This window comes from Rhinolophus sinicus, linkage group LG02 (assembly GCF_036562045.2).
Source record: "Rhinolophus sinicus isolate RSC01 linkage group LG02, ASM3656204v1, whole genome shotgun sequence".
NCBI lineage: Eukaryota > Metazoa > Chordata > Mammalia > Chiroptera > Rhinolophidae > Rhinolophus > Rhinolophus sinicus.
In genome coordinates, this window is record NC_133752.1 from 108204660 (window position 1) to 108228204 (window position 23545).

General features: G+C 41.4%; 1 protein-coding gene and 1 pseudogene across 1 annotated transcript in view; both read left to right on the plus strand.

Annotated features, from left to right (window-relative positions):
- DIP2C (disco interacting protein 2 homolog C) overlaps positions 1-23545 on the plus strand; it is a 341516-nt gene that overhangs the window by 231299 nt on the left and 86672 nt on the right. The window contains exons 7-10 of the mRNA XM_074324849.1: positions 1033-1152; positions 3263-3460; positions 16017-16108; positions 22838-22948. Coding sequence (XP_074180950.1) covers positions 1033-1152; positions 3263-3460; positions 16017-16108; positions 22838-22948 — 521 coding nt within the window. The remainder of the gene's footprint in view (positions 1-1032; positions 1153-3262; positions 3461-16016; positions 16109-22837; positions 22949-23545) is intronic.
- Positions 2282-2517, plus strand: LOC109439097 (calmodulin-binding transcription activator 1; annotated as a pseudogene).

Consider the following 23545-nt stretch of genomic DNA (forward strand, 5'->3'; position numbering starts at 1 on the left):
TTGATAGAAAGTTTTCTTTGAATCTGTCATATTCATTACAAAGACTGAGGTCTGTTTCTGTGATGCCTGCAGTGGAGGAGGTGGGCACTGCCACGCCATTATGGGAAGACCCCCCTGCGGCCGCGGTTCTCAGACAGCAGGCTCTGCACAGTGCCCACACCATGGTCACCGAGCCCCTTGCAGAGGCACATGTGACCATTGAGGACGGCGGCACCTTGGTGCTGCTTTTGTTCATTAATTTGGGTAATTTTAAACTTTGAAAAGCCCTTGCCTTTTTCAGTGATCATTTATTTCACTTACTCAGTTTTCAAAATGATGTCACATTCGTTGTTGTAATAAATGTATTATATAACGTGAAGTTAGTTTTCCTCAGTGCTCATGGATAAATACATGCCAGCATTCTGTGCAAGAAACTGAACTTAGAGACTTTCATTGCTGTGCTTCTGGGATGCACTGCCTGAATGTTCACTCAGGAGAACGGAAATGAGATGCGGGAGGCACCCGGTGGTCATGAGCGGTGGGGGGCAGTGCCGTCGCTGTGGGGCACCCGAGTTTGTATCCCCAGCAGAACATTCTCTTGGCCTCAGGAGGTCGAACACCACAGTGGTCTCAGCAGAGATGGCCTCAGAAGGTCTCACTATTTCATCAGCTCTCTTAGCCCTGTTGATAGAGAGGACCTGAAACCATGTGAGTGAGGAGGTGACAGACCCTGTTTTAGGCATTGGAGGTGGGACCCCGCCCGGTCTTCCCAACATCACAAGAGTAGGACGTTCTACAAAGTTGTGAAGCAGAATCATGTCTGCTGTCACTTTGTCTCTCGCAGCTTCCCAGCAGGGTCCCCCAGCAGGGTCCCCCAGCAGAGTCCCCCAGCAGAATGTCCTCCCTCGGCACATCATCCCAGGTGGGACTTTGCGGGACACTGGTCTTAAGACCATCCCTCCGATGGAGCTGTGGGTGCGTGTCACGGCCACTGCACTGTGGTGCTTGTTCAGTGTGCTAAGGCATCCCTCTACCCGGGGTTCTGTGTTTCAGGAGTGCCAGTCAGTAGCCGGGTATCAGCGAAAATTCAGCAGCTTGTCAACACCCTCAAACGACCTAAACGACCACCCTTACGGGAATTCTTCGTTGACGACTTTGAAGAATTGTTAGAAGGTAAGAGAACCCTTTCCCACCCCCTTTTGTTTTAATGGCATCTGATCCCATACACTATGATATTTTTCCAGCAAGGCTAGTGTACCTTTTAAAGACAATAACCTTGGCATTCACTAGAAGGCAGGACTCCTCTCTGGAGACTGGAGGTTCTGTGAAGGTGTGCGAGTACTGTCCCGTCAGCCATGCCTCTTTCTAAGGACTCTCTCGGGTTCAGACATGCAAGTAAATCATGGAAAACCTTGTCAACAGTGACACAGTCCCCTGAGAATAAGCCTGGGATGCACACAGAGAGCAGACAGCTGCTTCCACCCCACTTTACGAATCCAGGAGCTGTGCTTATGAGCCTCTTAACACAAACCCCAGAAGTGGAAACAAAGCACACTTATCACATCCAACGCAAGCCCCTAGTTCTGTACTTTACACCACAGGAAGAGGCAGCTGGTTCTCTCTACTACGTGGAAGCTGTCCATCACAAACTGAGAGAAACCTCTTCCAGGAACAAAAAGAAAAATCTCAGCTTCTCACCTCTTTAAAGACTTGGGCAAATCGTATTTCATTTTGAGGCATTCTTTTTGTTTTACTCTAGAAAATATGATCTGTGCTTGTCATTCATAGTACTTCTAGCAAACTTAAATTTGCATCTCAGTATTTAAGGGCAGAATATAATTTAGCAAGATCCAGAATTACTCGTATATGAGTCCAGAATTACTCGTACGTGAGGTGTGGTCACAAAATACGGTGAATACTACTGCCGAGTGCCATCCAATGGAAAGGCCAGGATCTTTGATACAAGAAGCGGCACGTCAAACCTCAGTAACAGTGTGTGACAAGTTTCAACTTGTTCAGTGCAGTCAGGTGTGAGCTACGGTTGAGAGATGGTGTGTTTTAAGTATGCTGTAAATCATCCTCCATCATGACAACGCTCTGTGTCACACATCGCTTCTGGTATATGGCAGTTTCTGTCAAATAAAAACATTACGGTGTGTCTTTATCCACCTTATTCACCGGATCTGGCACCGTCCGACTTCTGGCTCTTCCCCAAAGTCAAAATGATTCAGGAATTCAAGGCAGCTATGACAGCACAATTAAGGACACTCAGTACGGGGTCCCGGTCACAAGGAGGAAGAGGATGTGGTACACGGAGGGGAAATGGCTGCCGAAAACAAGCCAGAGAGCGTTTCCCAAAATGTATTCTGCAGAACTAGCACCTACTATGTCCTGAACACCATGCCACCTCTAGGAGATGATCGTAGGAACAGCAATAGCAGTCATGTAAACATGTTTTTACTGAAAAAGATGCTTCAATGTCTGCCGAAGTGTTCAAGCTTACCCAGAGAGACGCACCACTGGAACACTAATGAGTGATCATGACGCAGCCATCCTTTTGGACTTCTTTTTTATAATGTATGACCCTTCACCTTTGATCCCCTGACCTGCATTACCTTGGTAACCATTTCATTTTTCAATTTAATTTTTAAATTTTGGTGTACAAGCTGTAACATTTCATCTCTCAAAGTGTAACACGCTGATTTCCGCAAATAGAGATATACCTTTGAGCGATAAATTTGCAAAATACTGTCTTCATTTTCTGTATTAAAATTCACTTCAGTTTAACAAAAATAAAAAAGGAAACTCCCGAAAGAGGACGTCCAGAACGGCTTTGGAAAGAATGATGGGATAAGTGTGTTCAAAGCAAGGAGGAGTATTTTGAGGGGGGTTAATGGCAATGTGCCTTTTACTGTAATAATGTTTTTGTTTTTATTTAAACATTCACCATATTATTTAATCATACCTCGTATGTAGACAACCGACTTCTTAAACCTAAGTGTTACAATCCTGTACTCAAGGCATGTTCATATATATAGCTTTACTTGCTGTCAGTTCACAGATGCATTCGGGTACCTCACCCGACACCGCTGGGGAAATTGTAAGAATTAAGTGCCTCCATTACATCTGTGATTCTAGAAAAGCATGTGTGCGTGCTTTCCATGCTCTAATAAGTTTATACCTTGAGTATATATCTCCTAGCTTCTTTAAAAGGGATAAAAACGTGATCATGCTGACATGGATGTGTTTTTTTTGAAAACCTCTTGTGTTCACATGTATTTAGTTCAACAACCAGATCCAAACCAGCCAAAGCCAGAGGGAGCGCAGATGTTGGCCATGCGTGGGGAACAGCTCGGTGTGGTTACGAATTGGCCCCCGTCTTTAGAAGCCGCCTTACAGCGATGGGGAACCATCTCGCCAAAGGCCCCGTGCTTGACCACGATGGATACAAATGGGAAGCCCCTGTACATCCTCACTTACGGTAATCCCATGGGGCTCAGCTGCCTTTGTTTGCTTCTGCACACACCTGCCACTCCAGGTGGCTAACTGCACACACCTGCCACTCCAGGTGGCTAACTGCACACACCTGCCACTCCCAGGTGGCTAACTGCACACACCTGCCACTCCAGGTGGCTAACTGCACACACCTGCCACTCCCAGGTGGCTAACTGCACACACCTGCCACTCCAGGTGGCTAACTGCACACACCTGCCACTCCAGATGGCTAACTGCACACACCTGCCACTCCCAGATGGCTAACTTATATTTGTGCTGCCTTATGTTTCCAGTGCAAAATACATAGACTCTGAAAGGAAATATTTCAGGGAAATGTTTTGGTTTGAATAAGAAAAGTTACTATGGTTAAATGTTTTTTGAGTCTGGATCCAAAAACGTAGTGACGACCACTGTCCCAGGGTGTTAGGTGTTACCTGTTGAAATGTGTCTGTGACATTCATGAAATCAGGAAGGGTTGGCACTTAAAGGTGTGTCTAAACTCTGACATGTATCATTCAGAAGAAGCGAAATCTGTTTCCAAAGTGCTTTTTCAGAAAACAAAAGAAGGTTTTCTTTAATTCTTTGTTCAGTGCAATTAACGCAGTCCATAAATTTTCAGAAATAGTTAATTGTACCAGAGGGGTCCCTTTCTCTTTGTTCATGGAGAAGAGGCCGTGAGAAATCTGATTGTCAGGTTCTATTCATGCGATCTGCTGCAGCTTTGTAAAAACCAGTTTCATAACTCATATCTGCATGTGTGAAGTTAGATTACTTTTTTTAAAACTTTGAGTTTTTATGGCAATAACACTCTTCGAAGTACAGGTAGGAAAGAAATAGATGTCTACATTAGCAGCTGAGGCCAAGAGCCAGATGTTACATGAACTAATGTGCAGTCCAGCCTTCTGGGGGTGTGGGGCCCCAGGAACCCCCAGCCAGACTCAGCCACTGTCCCGGACATCTTGTGGACAGCAGTTACACAGACCTTAGCAGCATGTTTCATAGCCACCTTGTTTTCAATGGCTTCGTTGCGTAATTCTAAGTAGTTAAAGGGTATTTCACCCATGATGAGGCATAAGCTGGATTTTTTCTTTTTTCTAGTTATGCTCCTGGAAATGGGTTTTATGCAGTCAGAAAACTAGAAGGCTCTCTTGGGTGAGCATCATCTCCTGTCAGATGCAGCTCCTTACTTGTCCTTCAGGGCATACCTGCCCGCGGTTAGGGAATTCTAACCGCCACCTGTATGCACACATGAACGCTGCCTTGTCCGTCAGCCACAGGTGCGCAAACACTTAAGGTATTTGAAGCACTCTGTGCCCCACACGGCACCAAGGCGTGGGGCTCAAAGAGGAGTGACATGTGGTCCCCGGTGCTGAGCCAGACTGGAAGCACCACCAGAAAGGAGGACGGATGGGGCTGACTTTCCTAAGGTAAATTTGAGGTTCAGCTCCAGATCAGCCATCTAGGACAATTTGGTGTGTCTATAGTAAGGCATCCAACTCCTGCTTTTCAGTCCTCTATATTTTGCTGTATTTTAATCACTGATAAGAGACATAGACTGAGGGTCAATCTTGGCTTTTGCTTCGTTACAGGAGCATCGGAAAGCTGTGCCTTTCCAAATGTAAGATTACAGTTTATCAGAATGTAAAGTGAATGTGTGGGCTAACATGATGAAAGCTTTAGAAATGTGCTTTCTACTTAGAAACACTAAACAGAGGAACACTGAGTGGTGGATGTTGCTGAAAAGACACAGAAAAGTTCATGAGTAAGAACTGTTCTAGTACCAGGTAACTTGGTATAAGCAAAGGACCAGACCTTTATAGCATGGTAGTTTCATCCAGCCCCAAGTGTAGTTTCCTGCCAAGCCCTCGGGTAGCAGAATTCCCAGCCAAGAACAAGGTCTTTAGTAGAAAATACAAAGGGCGAATAAAGGTAGTGAACAAACTTATTTAAGAAATCTTTTGCTTTTTATTTACCAATCTAGATAAAAGAACATGCTAAAGAGAACCCATGGTGCTTCGTAATCCTACAGTGATCCCTTGGCTTGCTTGCGGCTTTTCTCCCAAACAAATGCTCATCTTTTTCTTTATTTCTTTTCTTTGCTTTTTGGCTTTTGCCCCATATATTTCGAGGGATTTAGATGTTTGAACTAGAAAAGCATCGAGCAGCCTTTCTGTATCTTTTTGGGTTTCTGCACCGTTGGCAATGGCCTCCCAAGCCCCCATGCAATTTCCAGGTGAACTAGCCACCATGTTCCCTGTAGGCTCTGACCACCTCCCCGCACCCCCACCCCGGATTCCACGCTCCACAGTGTTTGCGTCTCACTCAACCTGAAGTAAAGTTAAAAGCCATACATAATAGGATGGTGTTTTCATCTTTCCCACATGTTTTGTTCTCCTACATGCACATTGCTGTCTGGGTCCCAGGATCTGTTCTCCCAGTTATAGCATCTGTTGAACTTGTCTTAAATCAGGGCAATTTCATGTCTAATTCCCAACTTTCAAGTATGCAATACAGTATTATTAATTGTATTAGCTAGAGTCACCATGCTATGCATTAGAACCTCATGGTTTATTTTATAAGTAGAAGTTTGTGCCTTTTGATGGCCTTCCCCCGTTTTGCCACGCCCCACCACCACCTCTCCTGCCTTCACCTCTGGCAACCACCAGTCTGTTCTCTGTGCCTATGAGGTCAGTTTTTTATTTTTATTTTTATTTTCTTCCACATATGAGTGAAATCATATGGTATTTGTCTTTCTCTGTCTGACTTCTTTCACTTAGCATAATACCCTCTAGGTCCATCCATTTTGTTGCAAATGGTAAGATTTCCTTCATTTTTATGGCCAAGTAACATTCCATTGTATATATGTACCACATCTTCTTTATCTATTCCTCTATTGATGTAGACCTAGGTTTCTTCCCTATCTTGGCTGTTGTAAATAATGCTCCAATGCAAGGATTACTTGAAAGTGGGCAAATTGGGCGAGCAGGAGAAGAGGGAAGGGAGCAGAGTGGGGACACGCCGCGTATCTGCAGCTATGGAAATGCGGTCCGCATCTGCGGCTGTGGAAACGAGTCCGACATCCGCAGCTGCAGAGACGCAGGGGATCCCAGGATGGAACAGACAACACAAAAGCCAGGAGGTGGGCTCTTTCCCTGCGTCCCACAGCTGATCTCTCCCACCGAGGGGGCAGCATATCCAGCATTTGAGGCAATAACCTCAGTGAGAACTCCAGTTGGGCCCTAGGGTGGACAAAGGACACAAACTCCATACCTGGACCCCTCACCCCCGCTCTTCCAATCCCCAGCCTTCCAGAGACTTAAACTGGCCCCTGAACTGAGGAGTGGTGTCAGATTACAGAGGAACCTTAGTGCTCAGGCTCTGGGAAGACTGGCGTGCAGCTCTGACCCAGGGAAGAGGCTGGGAAGAGTGTGATTTTTGCTGGGCTAGGAGGGAAGAGACTCCTCCACCCCCACCCACCACCTTTTCTGGCCTCCGGGAAGAGTGTGACATGGCTGGGCTGGGAGAGAGAAGACCCCTCCATCCCCAGCCCCTACCCTTTCTGGCCTGCCTAGGGCAGGGCAATTACAACTGCGGAGGCACTCCCAGGGATCAGCAGTAGGCGGCAAGCAGATGCAGTTCTGGGCTTTCAGCAGCTCAGAAATCTCCCGCCCGCAACACACACAAACACACGCGCGCAGAAGAAGTGCCCTAAGACTCAGGAGAACTGGACACAGGGCTGGTTGTGCTACTCTCAGTGCACACATATGTGCAGGCTAGAGCAGAAACTGCACTGACTTTGTAGAAACTATCATCCAGACCCCTCAGCCCCACGCATCTAAATCTGCAGTTCCAACATCACTCTGGGCACCAGGTGACCGGCTCTGCCTGCACAATACGCAGAGGACTCTTTGTTACAGCAGAGGACGACCTGGAGATTACTTGGTGGGCTTAAGCCAAGACTGGCGCTGCTTTTTTTTCTTTTTTCTTTTGTCTTTATATCTTTGATATCTTTGCCTGTGTTGAGTGTGGGTTGTCGGTTGTTTTTACATGTGAATGTATTTGATTTTTTCCTTGTTGTTGTTGTTGTTGTTGTTGTTGTGCTTGGTGATTTGCTTTGTTCTGAAATTGCCCTACCAGGGCCCAGCTTAAGAGGCACAAGATTCAACATACCCAGAGGCCAACTCCAGACCAAACCAGACTACTACCGGGTTTGACCTACAAGTGACACACCCAGAGGGAATTCTTACAGGCACAAGAGCCCATAGAGGCCAAACCACATTTAAGTGGTCAACCTTCATGCAGCAGAACACCCTGCAGTGGGCAGAGCCAAGTCTCACAACTAGTCAGCCTAGGAGTTAACCCCACCTACTCACAAGCGAAAAGCAATTAAAGATCTTTAACAGGACAATATACACAACACAAGAGTCACCTTTGGAGCACACGCAGAGGAGAAGAGTGAAGTAGTGCAAGTCAAATATGAAGGACACATACTAGATAACCCAGCAAGAACTAAGAACTCTAGGGGATCTACCTAATACATCAAAGCAAACACAGAGAGTCAGCCAGAATGGGGAAACAAAGAAACATGTCCCAAATAAAAGAACAGAAGAAACCTCCAGAAATGGTACCAAATGAAACAGAGGTAACCAACCAATCAGAGACAGAGTTCAGAACAATGATGATAAGAATGTTTAAGGAGCTTAGAGACAACATAAAGAAACAACCAGTTAGAACTAAAGAACACAATTACTGAAATAAAGAACTCAGTTGAAGGAATTAACAGTAGATTAGATGAAGCAGAGGATCGATCAGCAACTTAGAAGACAAGTTAGCAGAGATCACCAAAACAGAACAACAGAAAGAAAAAAGAATAAAAAACCATGAAGATGGTTTAAGAGACCTCTGGGATAACATCAAGCGCAACAACATGCGCATCATAGGAATACCAGAAGGTAAAGGGAGGAAGCAAGGGATTGAGAACATATTTGAAGTAATAATGTCTGAGAACTTCCCTAACCTGATGAAGCAAACCAACATACAAGCACAGGAAGTGCAGAGAGTTCCAACCAGGATAAACCCAAACAGGCCCACACCAAGACACATTATAGTTAAAATGGCAAAGGTTAAAGACAAAGAGAGAATCCTAAAAGCAGCAAGAGAAAGACAAAGGGTTACATACAAGGGAACTCCCATAAGACTATCAAATGACTTTTCTACAGAAACATTGAAGGCCAGGAGGAAGTGGCAGGAGATACTCAAAGTGATGGAAAACAAAGGCCTACAACCTAGATTGCTTTATCCAGCAAGGCTATCATTTAAAGTTGATGGAGAGATAAAGAGCTTCCCAGAAAAGAATAAGCTAAAGGAATTTATTACCACCAAGCCAGCATTGCAAGAAATACTAAAAGGACTTCTGTAAATAGAAGAAAGATGAAAACAATCTAACTACAAATTTAAAAATGGCAATAACTATGTACCTACGAATAATCACTTTAAATGTAAAAGGATTAAATGCTCTAATCCAGAGAGATAGGGTGGCTGAGTGGATAAGAAAGCAAGACCCTTGTATATGCTGTATACAAGAGACTCACCTCAGATCAAAAGACACATACAGGCTGAAAGTGAAGGGTTGGAGTAAGATTTTTCATGCAAATGGAAATGAGAAAAAAGCTGGAGTTTCTGTTTCTCATTTGTTTGTCTTGTTCTTTTGTTGTTTTTGGTTTATATACCACAACAGAAACTCATAGACACAGACAATAGTTTAGTGGTTACCAGAGGGTAAGGGGGTGGAGGGTGGGGGGTGGGAGATGAGGGTAAGGGGGATCAAATATATGGTGATGGAAGGAGAACTGACTCTGGGTGATGAACACACAATGGGATTTATAGATGATGTAATACAGAATTGTACACCTGAAATCTATGTAATTTTATTAACAATTGTCACCCCAATAAATTTAATAAAATAAAAAATAAAAGAAAAAAGATAAAGGGGAAAAAAAGAGAAAAAAGCTGGAGTTGCAATACTTATTTCTGACAAAATAGACTTTAAAATGAAGAACATATTAAAAGACAAAGATGGGCACTATATAATAATAAAGAGATCGATCCAACAAGAGGACATAACCCTAGTAAACATCTATGCACCCAACATAGGAGCACCTAAATATATAAAACAGATACTGACTGACATAAAGACAGAGATCAACAGTAACACTATCATAGTAGGGGACTTCAACACACCTCTGACAACAAGGGACAGGTCTTCCAGACAGAAAATCAATATGGAAACAAAAGCCTTAAATGACACATTGGACCACTGGGACTTAATCGATATTTTCAGAGCATTTCACCCCAAAGCTACAGAATACACGTTCTTGTCAAGCGCACATGCAACATTTTCCAAGCTAGACCACATGTTAGGCCACAAAACAAGTCTTGATAAATTTAAGAAAATTGAAATCATACCAGTTGTCTTCTCTGACCACAGTGCTATGAAATTAGAAATGAACTACAGGAAAAAAACTGGAAGACACACCAATTCATGGAGGCGGAATAACATGTTACTAAATAATGAATGGGTCAACCAGGAGATCAAGGAAGAAGTCAAAAGATATCTCGAGACAAACGAAAATGAAAACACGACGACACAAAATCTGTGGAATGCCGCGAAAGCAGTACTAAGAGGGAAGTTCATAGCACCGCAGGCCTACCTAAAGAAACAAGAAACATCACTAATCAACAGTTTATCTTCACTCTTAAGGGATCTGGAAAAAGAACAGCAAAATAAGCCCAAAGGGAGTACAAGGAAGGAGATAATAAAGATCAGAGCGGAAATAAATGAAATAGAAACCAGAAAAACAATACAAAAGATCAATGAATCCAAGAGTTGGTTCTTAGAGAAGTTAAACAAAATTGACAAACCTTTAGCCAGACTCATTAAAGAAGAAAGAGAGAGAGGACCCAAATTAATAAAATCAGAAATGAAAGAGGAGAAGTGACAACAGACACCGCAGAAATAGAAAAAATTTTAAGAAATTAGTATGAGCAACTATATGCCAACAAATTTGACAATCTGGAAGAAATGGACAATTTTCTAGAGGCGTGCAACCTTCCAAGGCTAACTCAAAGAAGAAACAGAAGGAGAAATTAAAAAAAAAAGTCCCACTTAAAATTGCTTCAAAGACTATAAAATACATGGGGATAAATTTAACCAAAGAAGTAAAAGGGCTGTACTCAGAAAATTATAAGACACTGAAGAAAGAAATGAAAGAAGATACAAGTAGATGGAAACACATAACATGTTCATGGATAGGAAGAATTAATATAGTTAAAATGTCCATACTGCCTAAGGCAATATACATATTCAACGCAATTCCTGTCAAACTACCAATGATGTTTTTCACAGAAATAGAACATATAATCCTAAAATTTATATGGGACCATAAAAGACCCCGGATAGCCTCAGTAATCTTGAGAAATAAGGACAAAGTGGGAGGTATAACAATACCTGACATCAAATTATACTACAAGGCTACAGTAATCAAAACAGCATGGTACTGGCATAAAAACAGACACATATAGATCAATGGAACAGAATAGAGAGTCCAGAAATAATTCCATGCGTATATGGCCATTTAATTTATGACAATGGAAGCAAGAATGTACAGTGGGGTAAAGACAGTCTATTCAATAAATGGGAAACCTGGACAGACACATGCAAAAAAATGAAGCTGGACCACCTCCTTACACCATAAACAAAAATAAATTCAAAATGGCTTAAAGACTTAAATGTAAGATCTGAAACCATAAAATTCCTAGAAGAAAATATAGGAAGAAACTTCAAAGACATTACCCGGAGTAAGATTCTTACTGATATATCCCCTCGTGCAAGGGAAGTAAGAGAAAAAAATAAACATGTGGGATTGCATCAAACTAAAAAGTTTTTTCACAGCATAGGAAGCCATCAATGAAACAAAAAGGGATCCTACTGAATGGGAAAAGGTGTTTGCCAATGATATATCTGATAAGGGGTTAATATCACAAATTTATAAAAAATCTCACTCAACTCCAAAAAAACAAACAACCCAATTAAAAAATGGGCAGACGACTTGAAGAGACATTTTTCTAAAAAGGACATACAGATGGCAAACAGACATATGAAGAAATGCTCAACCTCACTAACCATCAGAGAAATGCAAGTAAAAACCACAATGAGGTATCACCTCACCCCAGTCAAAATGGCTATCACCAATAAATCAACAAACAACAAGTGCTCGTGTGGATGGGGAGAATAGGGAACGCGTGTGCACTGTTGGTGGGATTGCAGATTGGTGCAGCCACTATGGAAAACAGTATGCAGGTATCTCAAAAATATGAAAATGGAACTACCTTATGATCCAGCAATTCCACTCCTAGGTATCTATCCAGAGAAATCCAAAACTCCAATTCAAAAAACTTTATGCACTCCTATGTTTATTGCAGCACTATACACAATAGCCAAGACATGGAAACAACCAAAATGCCCATGGGCAGATGACTGGATTAAGAAACTATGGTACATTTCTACAATGGAGTATTACGCAGCCACAAAGAAGAAAGAAATCTTACCATTTGCAACAACATGGATGGACCTAGAGAACATTATGTTAAGTGAAATAAGTCAGACAGAGAAAGACAAATACCATATGATCTCACTTATATGTGGAATCTAAAGAAAAGAATAAGTGAATGAACTAATCAGAAACAGTTTTGGAAACATGGAGGAAAAACTGAGGGTTGCTAGAGGGGCGGGGGGGTGGGGATAAGGGGAAGGTGAGGGGATTAGAAAATAGTCGGTAACCACAAGATGACCACGGGGTTTTGAAAATTAATTTGGGGAACATAATCAATAATGTTGTAAAAAATTTGTAGGGTATCCGATGGACACGTGTCCCATTTGGGAGACCACCTCAGGGCTGATGTAGATGCCTGATCACTGCACTGTACACCTGAAGCTGAACAATAATTAATGCCAACTATAATTTTATATATATATATATATATATATATATATATATATATATATATATGTATGTATATACTTACAAGAAATGGAGTACAGCATTAGGAATAGAGACAGTGGAAATGTAATGGTTCTGTGCGATGTCAGAGGGATAGTGGATGGGGGGAAGGGGATTCACACAGTGTGAGGGATATAAATGATAAACGTCTAAGTATTACTTTGTCTTGTGTACCTGAAACTAATAAAAAAACTATATGCGTACAAAAAAAAAAAGGATGACTGGCATCTAATCACAAGGAAACACCAAACAAATCCACTTCAAGGCCACTCTATAAAATAACTGACCCTGTAATCTTCAAAAATGTCAAGGTCATAACAGTCAGATATTGAGTAACTGTTCCAGAATGAAGGGGACTAAAAAAAAATGACAATTAAATGCAACATGTGATTCTGACTAGGGCCCAAAGAATGTTATTAGGACAACTGGACATCAATGTTAATTTCCTAATTTGGACAACTGTATTGTCATTATCTAAGAGAGTGTCGTCATTTATTGGAAATATAAACTATTTTAGGTATTCAGTATTCAGGGGCGATAGGGCATCAGGCTGGTAACTTACTTTCAAATGGCTTGAGGAAATAATGTAGTTTGCTGTATTATACTTGATATTTTCAGTAATTTTGAGATTGACTCAAAATAAGAAAAAATTATACAATAAAGAATAAGTTCCTTCAAAAAAAAAATAATGCTACAATGAACATGGGCTTCATATGTCTTTTTGAGTTAGTGTTTTTCTTTTCTTTGGATAAATACCCAGTAGTGGGATTGCTGGATCCTATGGTAAGTTCTATTTTCAGTTTTTTGATGAACCTCCATACTGTTTCCATAGTGGCTGCATAAATCTGCAATCCCACCAATGTTCCCTTTTCTCCTCATCCTCGCCAACATTTGTTTGTTGATTTATTGATGACAGCCATTCTGACAGGTGTGAGGTGGTATCTCATTGTCGTTTTTATTTGCATTTCTCTGACTAGTGGTGTTGAGTGTCTTTTCATGTGTCTGTTGGCCATCGGTATGTCTATTCGGGTCCTCCACCCATTTTTTCATTGGATTGTTTTGGGGGTTTTGCTACTGTGTTGTACAAGTTCTTTATAAATATATTGGATATTAACCCCCGTTAGAGGTAGGATTTGCAGATATTCTCTCCCATTCGGTAGGTTGCCTTTTCATTTTTTTTTTTTTATTTTATTTTTTTTGATGGTTTCGTTTTCTGTGCAGAAGTTTGATGTGCCTACTTATTTATTTTTGCTGTTGTTGCCAGATCCACAAAATCACCAAGACAAATGTCAAGGAGCTTATCACCTGTGCTTTCTCTAGTTTTGTGGTTTCAGGTCTTACATTCAAGTCTTTACTCCATTTTCAGTTAATTTTGTGTATGGTGTAAGAAATAGTCCAATTTCATTTTTTTACATATGGAAGTCCAGTTTTCCCAACACCATTTATTGAAGAGACTGTCCTTTCCCCATTGCATATTCTTGGCTCCTTTGTTGTAAATTTATTCATCATATGTGCATGGGTTTATTTCTGGGCTCTTTATCCTGTTCCAATTATCTATGTGTGTTTTTCTGCCAACACCATGCTGTTTTGATTACTATAGCCTTATAGTGTAGTTTGAAATCACCGGTTGTGATGCCTCCAGTTTTGTTCTTTCTCAAGATTACTCTGGTTATTAAGAGTCTTTTGTGGTTCCATATACATTTTTGGATTGTTTGTTCCATTTCTGTAAAAGTGCTATTTGAATTTTGATGGGGATTAGATTGAATCCATAGGTTGATTTGGGTAGTGTGGGCAGTTTAACATTACATGCACACCTTGGAGATATTGTACATTATGTCCAGACCACTGCAATAAAAAGAATATTGCAATAAAGTGAGTCACATGAATTTTTTGTTTTCCCAATGTATGTAAAAGTTATGTTTACACTATATTGTAGTCTAAGTTTCCGATAACATTATATCTGAATAAAAATGTACATTCCTTAAATAAACATACTTTATTGCTAAAAAGTACTAGTCATCATCTGAACCTTCAGCAAGTCATAATGTTTTTGTTGGTGGCGGGTCTCATTTTGATGTTGGTGAAAATGCAATTATCGGTGAAGTGCAATAAAACAGGTATGCCTGTATTAGTTCTTCCAGTCCATCATCACAGAATACCTTTTCATTTATTTGTGTCTTCAGTTTCTTTCATCAGTGTCATTGTTTTCAGCATACAGGTCTTTCATCTCCTTGGTTAAATTTATTCCTAGGTATTTTATTCTTTTTGATGAAATTTTACTTGCAATGCTTTTCTTAATTTCTCTTTCTGATAGTCCATTATTAGTGTATAGAAATGCAGCAAATTTCTATATATTGCTTTTGTATCCTGCACCTTTACTAAATTTATTTATTAGTTATAACATTTTTTTGATGGATTCTTCAGGGTTTTCTATACATAGTATCATGTCTTCTGTAAATAATGACAGCTTTACTTCTTCCTTTCCAATTTGGATGCCATTTATTTCTTTTTCTTGCTTAATTGATCTGGCTGCAACTTTTAATACTGTGTTGAATAAAAGCAGCTGGGTTGGACATTCTTGTCTTGTTGCTGATCTTGGAGGAAAAAACTTTTCACCATTGACTTTAATGTTAGCTGCAGGCTTATCACATGTGGACTTTATTATGTTGAGATATGTTCCCTCAATACCCACTTTGCTGAGAGTTTTTATCACAGATGGGTGCTGGAATTGGTCAAATGCCTTTTCTGCATCTATTATGGGGATCATAGAACTTTTATCCTTCATTTTGCTATATACGATGAATCTCACTGACTGATTTGCATGTGTTAAACCAACCTTGCATCTCTGAAATGAATCCCACTTGATTGTGGTATATGATCTTTTCAGTGTATTGCTGAATTCTGTTTGCTAATATTTTGTTGAGGATTTTTGCATCTATGTTCAGGAGGGATAATTGCCTGTAATTTTCTTGTGACACCCTTGTCTGATTTTGGTATCAGGGTAATGGCGGCCTCAGGAAATGAGTTTGGAAGTGTTTCCTCCTCTTCTATTTTTTGGAAGAGTTTGAGAAGTGTAGGTATTAATTCTTCTTTGAAAGTTTGGTAGAATTTGCCAGGGAAATGTGTGTCACTTTGCACAACATAAATTAGTGGTAACGCACTATTGCCGTGGTCTTCACCCTACTTTACTCCCTAGAAATCTTCCCTCACAACTTCTATGATAATTAAATTTCTGTGGCTTTGCTGTAGGTATTTTGTACACTAGGAGTGTTTGTACTAGTACCGTATTCCAGTGTTCAGGCTTCTCGAATTTCATGATTCAGAATTGCTGGCTTTTATTGCCCATCTTGATTCCAGGGACTCAGAATAAACTGAGGGGTTAAAATGAAAATGTAATACTCTCTTTGCAGTTTAATGTGCATATATGTCCATAACTGGGAACGCACGTGTCCAGTTACTTGTGTCTGTACTTTGTATTGATAGGCAAACTGTGGACAAGAAGCATGAAGGTGGCTTACAACATCCTGCATAAATTAGGTACGAAGCAAGAGCCGATGGTGCGGCCTGGAGACAGGGTGAGTGCAATTTAATTTGTTGCATCTGCAAAACACATTGTCTTAGTGAAAAAGTTACCTACTGTCATAAAGTTCCAGAGCCCAGTGTCTCTTAATACTAATGCTGCTAAGTAAGGCTTTCTTAACATTTACTATGAACCCAAAGCAATTACACATAAGTCATTTAATCTTCACAGCAACTCAGTGAGCTAAACTAGAGTATTCCCCATGCATTATCCATGCAGACATTCGGACTTGAGGGGTCAAGTATTATATCAGATGCAGGCACATAACTAGTTGGTGGTGTAGCCAGCACTCATATCCATTTCTGTCCGGCCCCAAAGCCTGTGTCCTAACCACTGTCATATATGGTCTCCTAGTTTGAAACATTTTGTGTCGTCTACCTGGGTAGGCAGGACAATTACATTTTAAATTCCTTTTACATTAGTGAGATTGACGATCTCAGCAGTAAACTGCTGGTACCATTCCTTCCCCAGTGTTAAATTTCTTGATCTTTCATTGTAAAGCAAATTTTTTTCTTACTGCAACCTGATAAGTTACAGAGGACAGATATTAGTATTTCCCTTTAATGTTACACCCAGAGCAGTTAATAACCTTGTCCAAGCTTCACACCCAGGTTAGAGGTGGGGCTGGGTATGGAACCGAGTTTTCTTGCCTTTTTCCCCACAAGCTGCTATGTACCTTAGATGCCCCGAGACTGGCATCTTAGATACCTGCACCCAAAGGCCTCCCAGTGAATTTTATTAAGATGCCACCACAGAGCATCATAGAGCACCATAGAACACAATCTATGATTCATTGAGGAGATATTATAAGGACATGGGCCCATTACAGTGAATTTTTAAAAGATTGCGATTGCTGCTGCCCCAGGATTCTGTGTGAACTATGTTTCTTTCCAATTTTTTATTGAACCAGTTTCACCTTTAGCCTTTAAAAGTCAATTGTAGCACTCATACTTCCGTTACACAACTTACGGTAAACCTGCAGTGATCTAAACAGTGCGGCACTGACATAAAGACAGACGGAGACCAATGGAGTGGAATGGAGAGCCCTGAAATAAACCCTCACACGTGTGGCCAAGTGATTTTCAGTCAGGGTGCTAGGACATTAGATGGGGGAAGGACAGTCTATTCAGTGCTGGTCCTAGGACAATTGGACATCCACAAGCAAAAAAACAAAATTGAACCATTATACCATATATAAAAAAATCCAAAATGGATCAAAAACCTAGACATAAAAGTTAAAACTATAAAACTCTTAGGATAAAACATAGGGGAAGCTTCATGACATTGGATTTGGTAGTGATTTCTTGCATATGACACCAGAAGCCCAGGCAACAACAAAATTGATAAATTGGACTTCATCAGAATGAAAACACTTTTGTACTCTAAAGGACACTGTTGATAGGGAAAATGCAACATAAAAAAATGGGAGGAAATGTTTGCAAATCATGTATCTAATAACTGGTTAGTATCCGGAATATATAAAGAACTCCTACAGCTACAACAACAACAACAACAAAAAAAGTTTGAAAAGGTGCAAAAGACTTGAATACACATTTCTCTAGAGAAGATTCATTGGTGTCCAATATGCACATGTCAAGAAGTTCACTAATGTAAAGAACATCACTAATCATCAGGGAAATGCAAATCAAAACCACAGTGAGATCCCACCTCATACCCACTAGAATGACTATTATCAAAAGTAGAAAATAATAAGTGTGGCAAGAATGTGAAGAAATTGGAGCCCTCATATATTGTGGTAGGAACATACAGTTGTATAGCTGCTGTGGAAAAGAATATGGTGGTTTCTTAAAAACTAAACATGGAATTACCTTTTGGTCCAATTCTACTTCAATTTCAAAATTATTGAAAGCAGAAACTTGAACATTTGTTTCTACACCAATGTTCACAGCAGTATTATTCACAAACCAAAGGTGGAGGCAAGCCAGGTGTCCATGGACAGATGAATGGACAATACAATGTGATCCAACCATACGATGGAATATTGTTCAGCCTTGAAAAGGAAGGACATTCAGACATATGCTACAGCATGGATGAACCTTGAGGACATTATGCTGAATGAGATAAGCCAGCCACAAGAGGACAAATATTGTGTGATCCCACTTCTGTGAGGCACTTAGAGTAGTTAAATTCATAGAGACAAAGAATGATAGTTACCAGGAGCTGGGAGACGTGGGTGTTAGTGTTTAGTGGGACAGAGTTTCCATTTAGGAAGATGACAGTTCTGGAAATGATGCTGGTGATTGTTTCATACGAATGTACTTAATGCCTCTGAATCGTACACTTGAAAATAGTTGAGATGATCAACTTTGTTATATGAGGTGTGATCAAAAACTATGGTGAATGTTTAAATAAAAAAACATTTACAGTAAAAGACACTTTGTCATTAATCCCCCTCAAAATACTCCCCTTTGCTTCGAACACACTTATCCCATCGTTCTTGCCACTTTCCGAAGCAGTTCTGGAAGTCCTCTTTTGTGAGTGTCTTTAGTTTCACTGTCATGGCTGCCTCAATGTTATGAGTCATTTTGACCTAGGGAAGAGCCAGAAGTCACACGGTGCCAGATCTGGTGAATAAGGTGGATGAGGACACACCGTAATGTTTTTATTTGACAGAAATTGCTGTACCAGAAGCGATGTGTGACACGGAGCCTTTCTGTTGTGATCACAAAATATGGTGACTGCTGCTGCCGAGTGCCACCCAATGGAAAGGCAGGGATCTTCGATACGGGAAGTGGTGCATTAAACCTTAGTAACAGTATGTGACAGGTTTCAACTTGTTGGGTGCAGTGAGTCGGGTGTGAGCTACAGTTGAGAGAAAGTGTGTTTTAAAGTGTCCCGTAAATTATCCTCCATCATGACAACACTCCGTGACATACATCGTTTCTGGTATATGGCCATTTCTGTCAAAAACATTACAATGTGTCCTCATCCACCTTATTCACAGGATCTGGCACCGTGCGACTTATGGTTCTTCTCCAAAGTCAAAATGATTCAGGATATCGAGGCAGCCACAGCAGTGCAACTAAAGACACTTATGAAAGAGGACTTCCAGGACTGCTTCGGAAAGTGGGAAGGATAATGGGATAAATGTGTTCGAAGCGAGGGGGTGTATTTTGAAAGGAATTAATGGCAATGTGTCTTTTACTGTAATTTTTTTTATTTAAACATTTACCGTATTTTATCACACCTCGTATATATTTTACCACAGTAAAAAAATAAAAAAATAAAAAAGTCAGTTGTAACATATCTTCCTTATCTATAATTTGGTTAAAAGTCTTAGTGGAGTAATATTTTTAAAAAATTCTCTTGTAGTATGGCCTGCAGATTCTTGACATTCCCTTATAATTACAAATAAAACTGCCGCTGTTTAGCTGAGATGTTTGTAGGAATGTGGAATGCAGTTCTGAGAGAGTAACACATGCAAAGGGATTTTTTTAGTCAGGGGCCGGTTCGCGTTGTATGAGGGAGACTACTTTCTAAATTATTCCTTAAAAATGATTCATGTGGCATGTTTGTATAAGTGCTTATTAAATAAGCATACGTAACTGTATATTGATAAAAAACCTTCTGTTGCAATAAACAAGATTCTTGACCCTCTTCGAAAATTATTTCTGAATTAAACATAAATTTTCCCAGAATAATGAACATGCGGTCCTTAGCATTAATTACAAACACTTTTCATTTGTGTGGTCCTTAGTCCAGTCTGTGGAGTGCCCTCTTGGGCCTGAGTGACTGAGTGTTCAGATGTCATAGGAGAGCCGTGGGGGCTACAGAGATGCATTGTGTGTGGAGCCTGCCTTTAGGGAGCCAGCAGTATTAAAGACTAAACACGCTGTAACCAGCTTTTCTACAAATTGCGAAGAGATACAGGTCCTCAAAGGAGGTGATGAGACATACAGCTGAACTGTTGGGAAGGAGAGGTCCCTTTTGTTTTGGGAGCATCTGGGATCTGAGAAGTCTTCTTGGGGAGAAGTAAGTGGCAAGCTCTGGGTCCGGTTCCAGGAAGAGCATGGGAAGGAGCTGAGGGGCCTGTGGTCAGGCGACAAACCGTGAATGGGCATGGGAAGAAGGTGGGCCTTGCTCAACGGGCTTGAACCTTGGCAAACACTAGGTGGGCTTCCGCTTCTTCATTTGTTGCTGCCGTTCTGCTCTGAGGATAAGTAGGTGCAATGAAATGTCAGAGGAATGCAGAGACTCAAATGAAGGGAAACCATGTAGGTTTATGAAAACGAAGCACTTTTTTCTTGTATGTTGTTGCGCTGGAATGACTGGAGTCACCCGCACAGACTCGGAACTGGTCAGACATTAACGGAAGACTTAATGAGAACGATGTCAGTAGACTTCCCTTCCAAAAAATTCAAAACAATTTTTCAGTTTTGATTCTAGAGGAGCCTTTTCTGTCCATTATTTTTATGTGTGAGAGCATATAATAATGTAGAATTTTATGTTCCACTTTTATTCATTTTACATTAATGTAGCATTGCATCCTGTTTTAACACAACTCTGCAAGGCTCTGTACTCTGGCATTATCTGCACAGACTAGTGGGAAAGGGGGGAATTTAAGTCCTGGATCAAGTCGTTCTTCCTTTGAGTGGAGCTGGGATGGGAGCTAGACCCGAATCTCAGAAACAGGACCGATCCAGTGTGGTTCTGGCACGTCACCTTTTTTCCTCTTGGTTTCCTGCTTGTGACCAGGCCCCCCACCTGCATAATAGACATATTCTAGAAGAACAAGTCATTGTTTAGCTGGTCCTTCGTGAATGGGCGACACCATCAGTGTTGAGTGGAACTTCAGCATCTCCTGCGTTTTCACTGCAGTGTGATGAGCTTCCGCAAACGCCGAGGTCCACTTTGGGGAGGGAAGCAGTGTGGCAGTGGTGCCCGGGAAGATATGCAGACATTTAGCTGCATGTTGTTGCTTTGCCAGGTCCAGATCTAAAAACAGACACCATCAGTTTGGGCCCACCAGTTGGAGGCAGAACACCTGAGGCTAATGCAAACCTCAGATCATTTTTTAAAATGATGGCTTGAGGTTCATATGCACAGGCACACAGAAAAGTCCTCTTATTCCTCCTTGAAAGTCCTCTGATGGTCGCCTGCCATCTGTCTGGGTCTGGGTGCTGTTGGGACGAAATAAGGATTAATATCTAATTAATAATTATTTCACAGGGTTTCTCGAATAAAATTCATCAGTAGTGCAGAATGGCTTTTATTGGCCTTATAGTTTTGTCTCTCATTTAGCTGATTTCAGTAAACTTCAGGAATGCCACAGAGAAATGAAGTCTTCTGAAACTTACTTTTGTTCCCACCAACCGTCTGTGTTGTTAAATGACCAACAACACAGCCACATTTAAGATACAGCCTGCCCCATTCTCAGCTGCCATCTGAATTCTTTTATGCCAGCCTCTCTTTCGATATTGAAATAAAGGGTTTTAGCTAACTGTTTATGTCAAAACTAATAACTTCTAGTTAAGACATTTTTAAAGAAAAAATTGATTAAATTCCTGAATGAGGTACTGTAAAAATACTATGCATGTGCTAAGTCATAGGATTGATGTGCTTATAACAACACACCAAACCCATACAGAGAGGTGCCTGCCAAAGTGAAGCAGAACTCTGCAGCATGGGGTGGGGTGAGGGCACCGAAAGAGGGCTGCCTGTCACAACTTCACACCGACAGCCTGCCTTCTAAAGTTGCCGGCTGTGACCGCTTGCTACTCCAGAATGAGCCCTGGGGTGACTGGAGTGCAAGTTAACTACACTGCAGACCGTAAAATGAGCTCCTAATGAAATTTAAATTGGATGCAACATTTGTGAAGTGATGGGTGATAAAGGAAAGATTTGGCAAATTTACATAAAACATTAAATGCACCAGTAAGAATAAAACAGGAAATATTATCTCAAGAAGTCTGTACATCAAATGTAAGAGGCAATACTCTCAAATTCATATCAAGTTCATCCAGATTTTAGGGGCAGTGTCAAAATACTAGCAGATAAATAGGCCGGGAAAGGAAAAGCCATTTGTACAAGGAAGGATGGTCAGAAGACACCCCATGGAAAACTGTTCATCACTAAGATACCCTAAGGAGTGTCAGAAAACATTTTAAAACCATACTGCCCGTATTTGTTTATTTGTGTGGCAATTTAAATGAACCTGACTTAGAGCCTTTATCACAACACTAAGATGTAGGTTCTACTAGTGCTCTCGTTTTTCAGATGAGAAAAGGTGTAGAGGGGCTAAAACTGTGACCGCAGCCTCAGTGCTGAGACTGCTGGGGACTGACCTGCCCTGAGTGGGTCCAGCTGCCCACGCAGCATGGGGAGCAGGCGCTCAGCACTCCTCAGCTTAGTGGACAACACATGGAAACACGAGGACATGGTTGTAAAGACTAGTGACAAGAATGGGAAACAAAACAGTTGCATGCCCTAGAGTTTCTTCATAAAAATATGCCGATGTGGAAGACAGGATGCAGAAAATGAAGATCGCTGTTTTCTGGTGCAGTATTAGGAATGACCATTGGTAATATGTTTGCCTTTCATTAAAGGAAAAGTATATGCTGACAGACTTTTAACTAGGGCACTGAATGTGCCAGCGTCCGTTCCAGGGGGAACGGGAACCCTGCTGTGCGTGGTGGTGCACCCTTCCTGGTGTTTTAAAGCCCACCCATGTTCATGGTGCATCCCTCCCCTCTGTGTCCTCCAGGTGGCACTGGTGTTCCCCAACAATGACCCTGCTGCGTCCATGGTGGCCTTCTACGGCTGCCTTCTGGCCGAGGTCGTCCCCGTGCCCATCGAGGTCCCACTCACGAGAAAGGTAAGGGGCATGTTGTGTTGTTGAAGCCTGTGAACAGGAATGCGGGCTCGGCTGTGCCGGAACATTGTGCCATGAGGTCGGGATATGCACTTTCCACCTCGGCAGGATGTGGATCAAGAGGGACAGGGCTTTCCTGTGTCTGAGGTGCCAGCGGTCACCTCAGGAGAGGGGACAGTAACTACGCACTCAGCCCAGCTCAGTGGTGGGATTTAGTGGGAGTGTGCGCTGGTAACAGCGCTGAGCCAAGTCATCTGTCAATCAAGCGTTTGGGTATCCTGTCCCTCAGCGTAGTGACACTGGAAGTCTGGGTAAATGGCAGGTGTTTTATTATCCGCCATTGTTAAAATGGTGGTGTTTTTACTTCTTTCTGCTGTTATTAAAATGGTGGTGTTTTTCTTTGTTTGCGCCATTGTTAAAATGGCAATGTTTTTGCTTATTTTGGGCGCTGCTGGTTTTTGCTTTTGTGCAGGTGCCTGGACATTCACAAGTCCCAGGTTCACCTGTAGTTTGTCAGCTCTCGTTCTATGATTAGCATAAATGTCAAATCTTGATGTTAATAATTATACAGTCAACCCTTGAGCAATGTGGGGTTGGGGC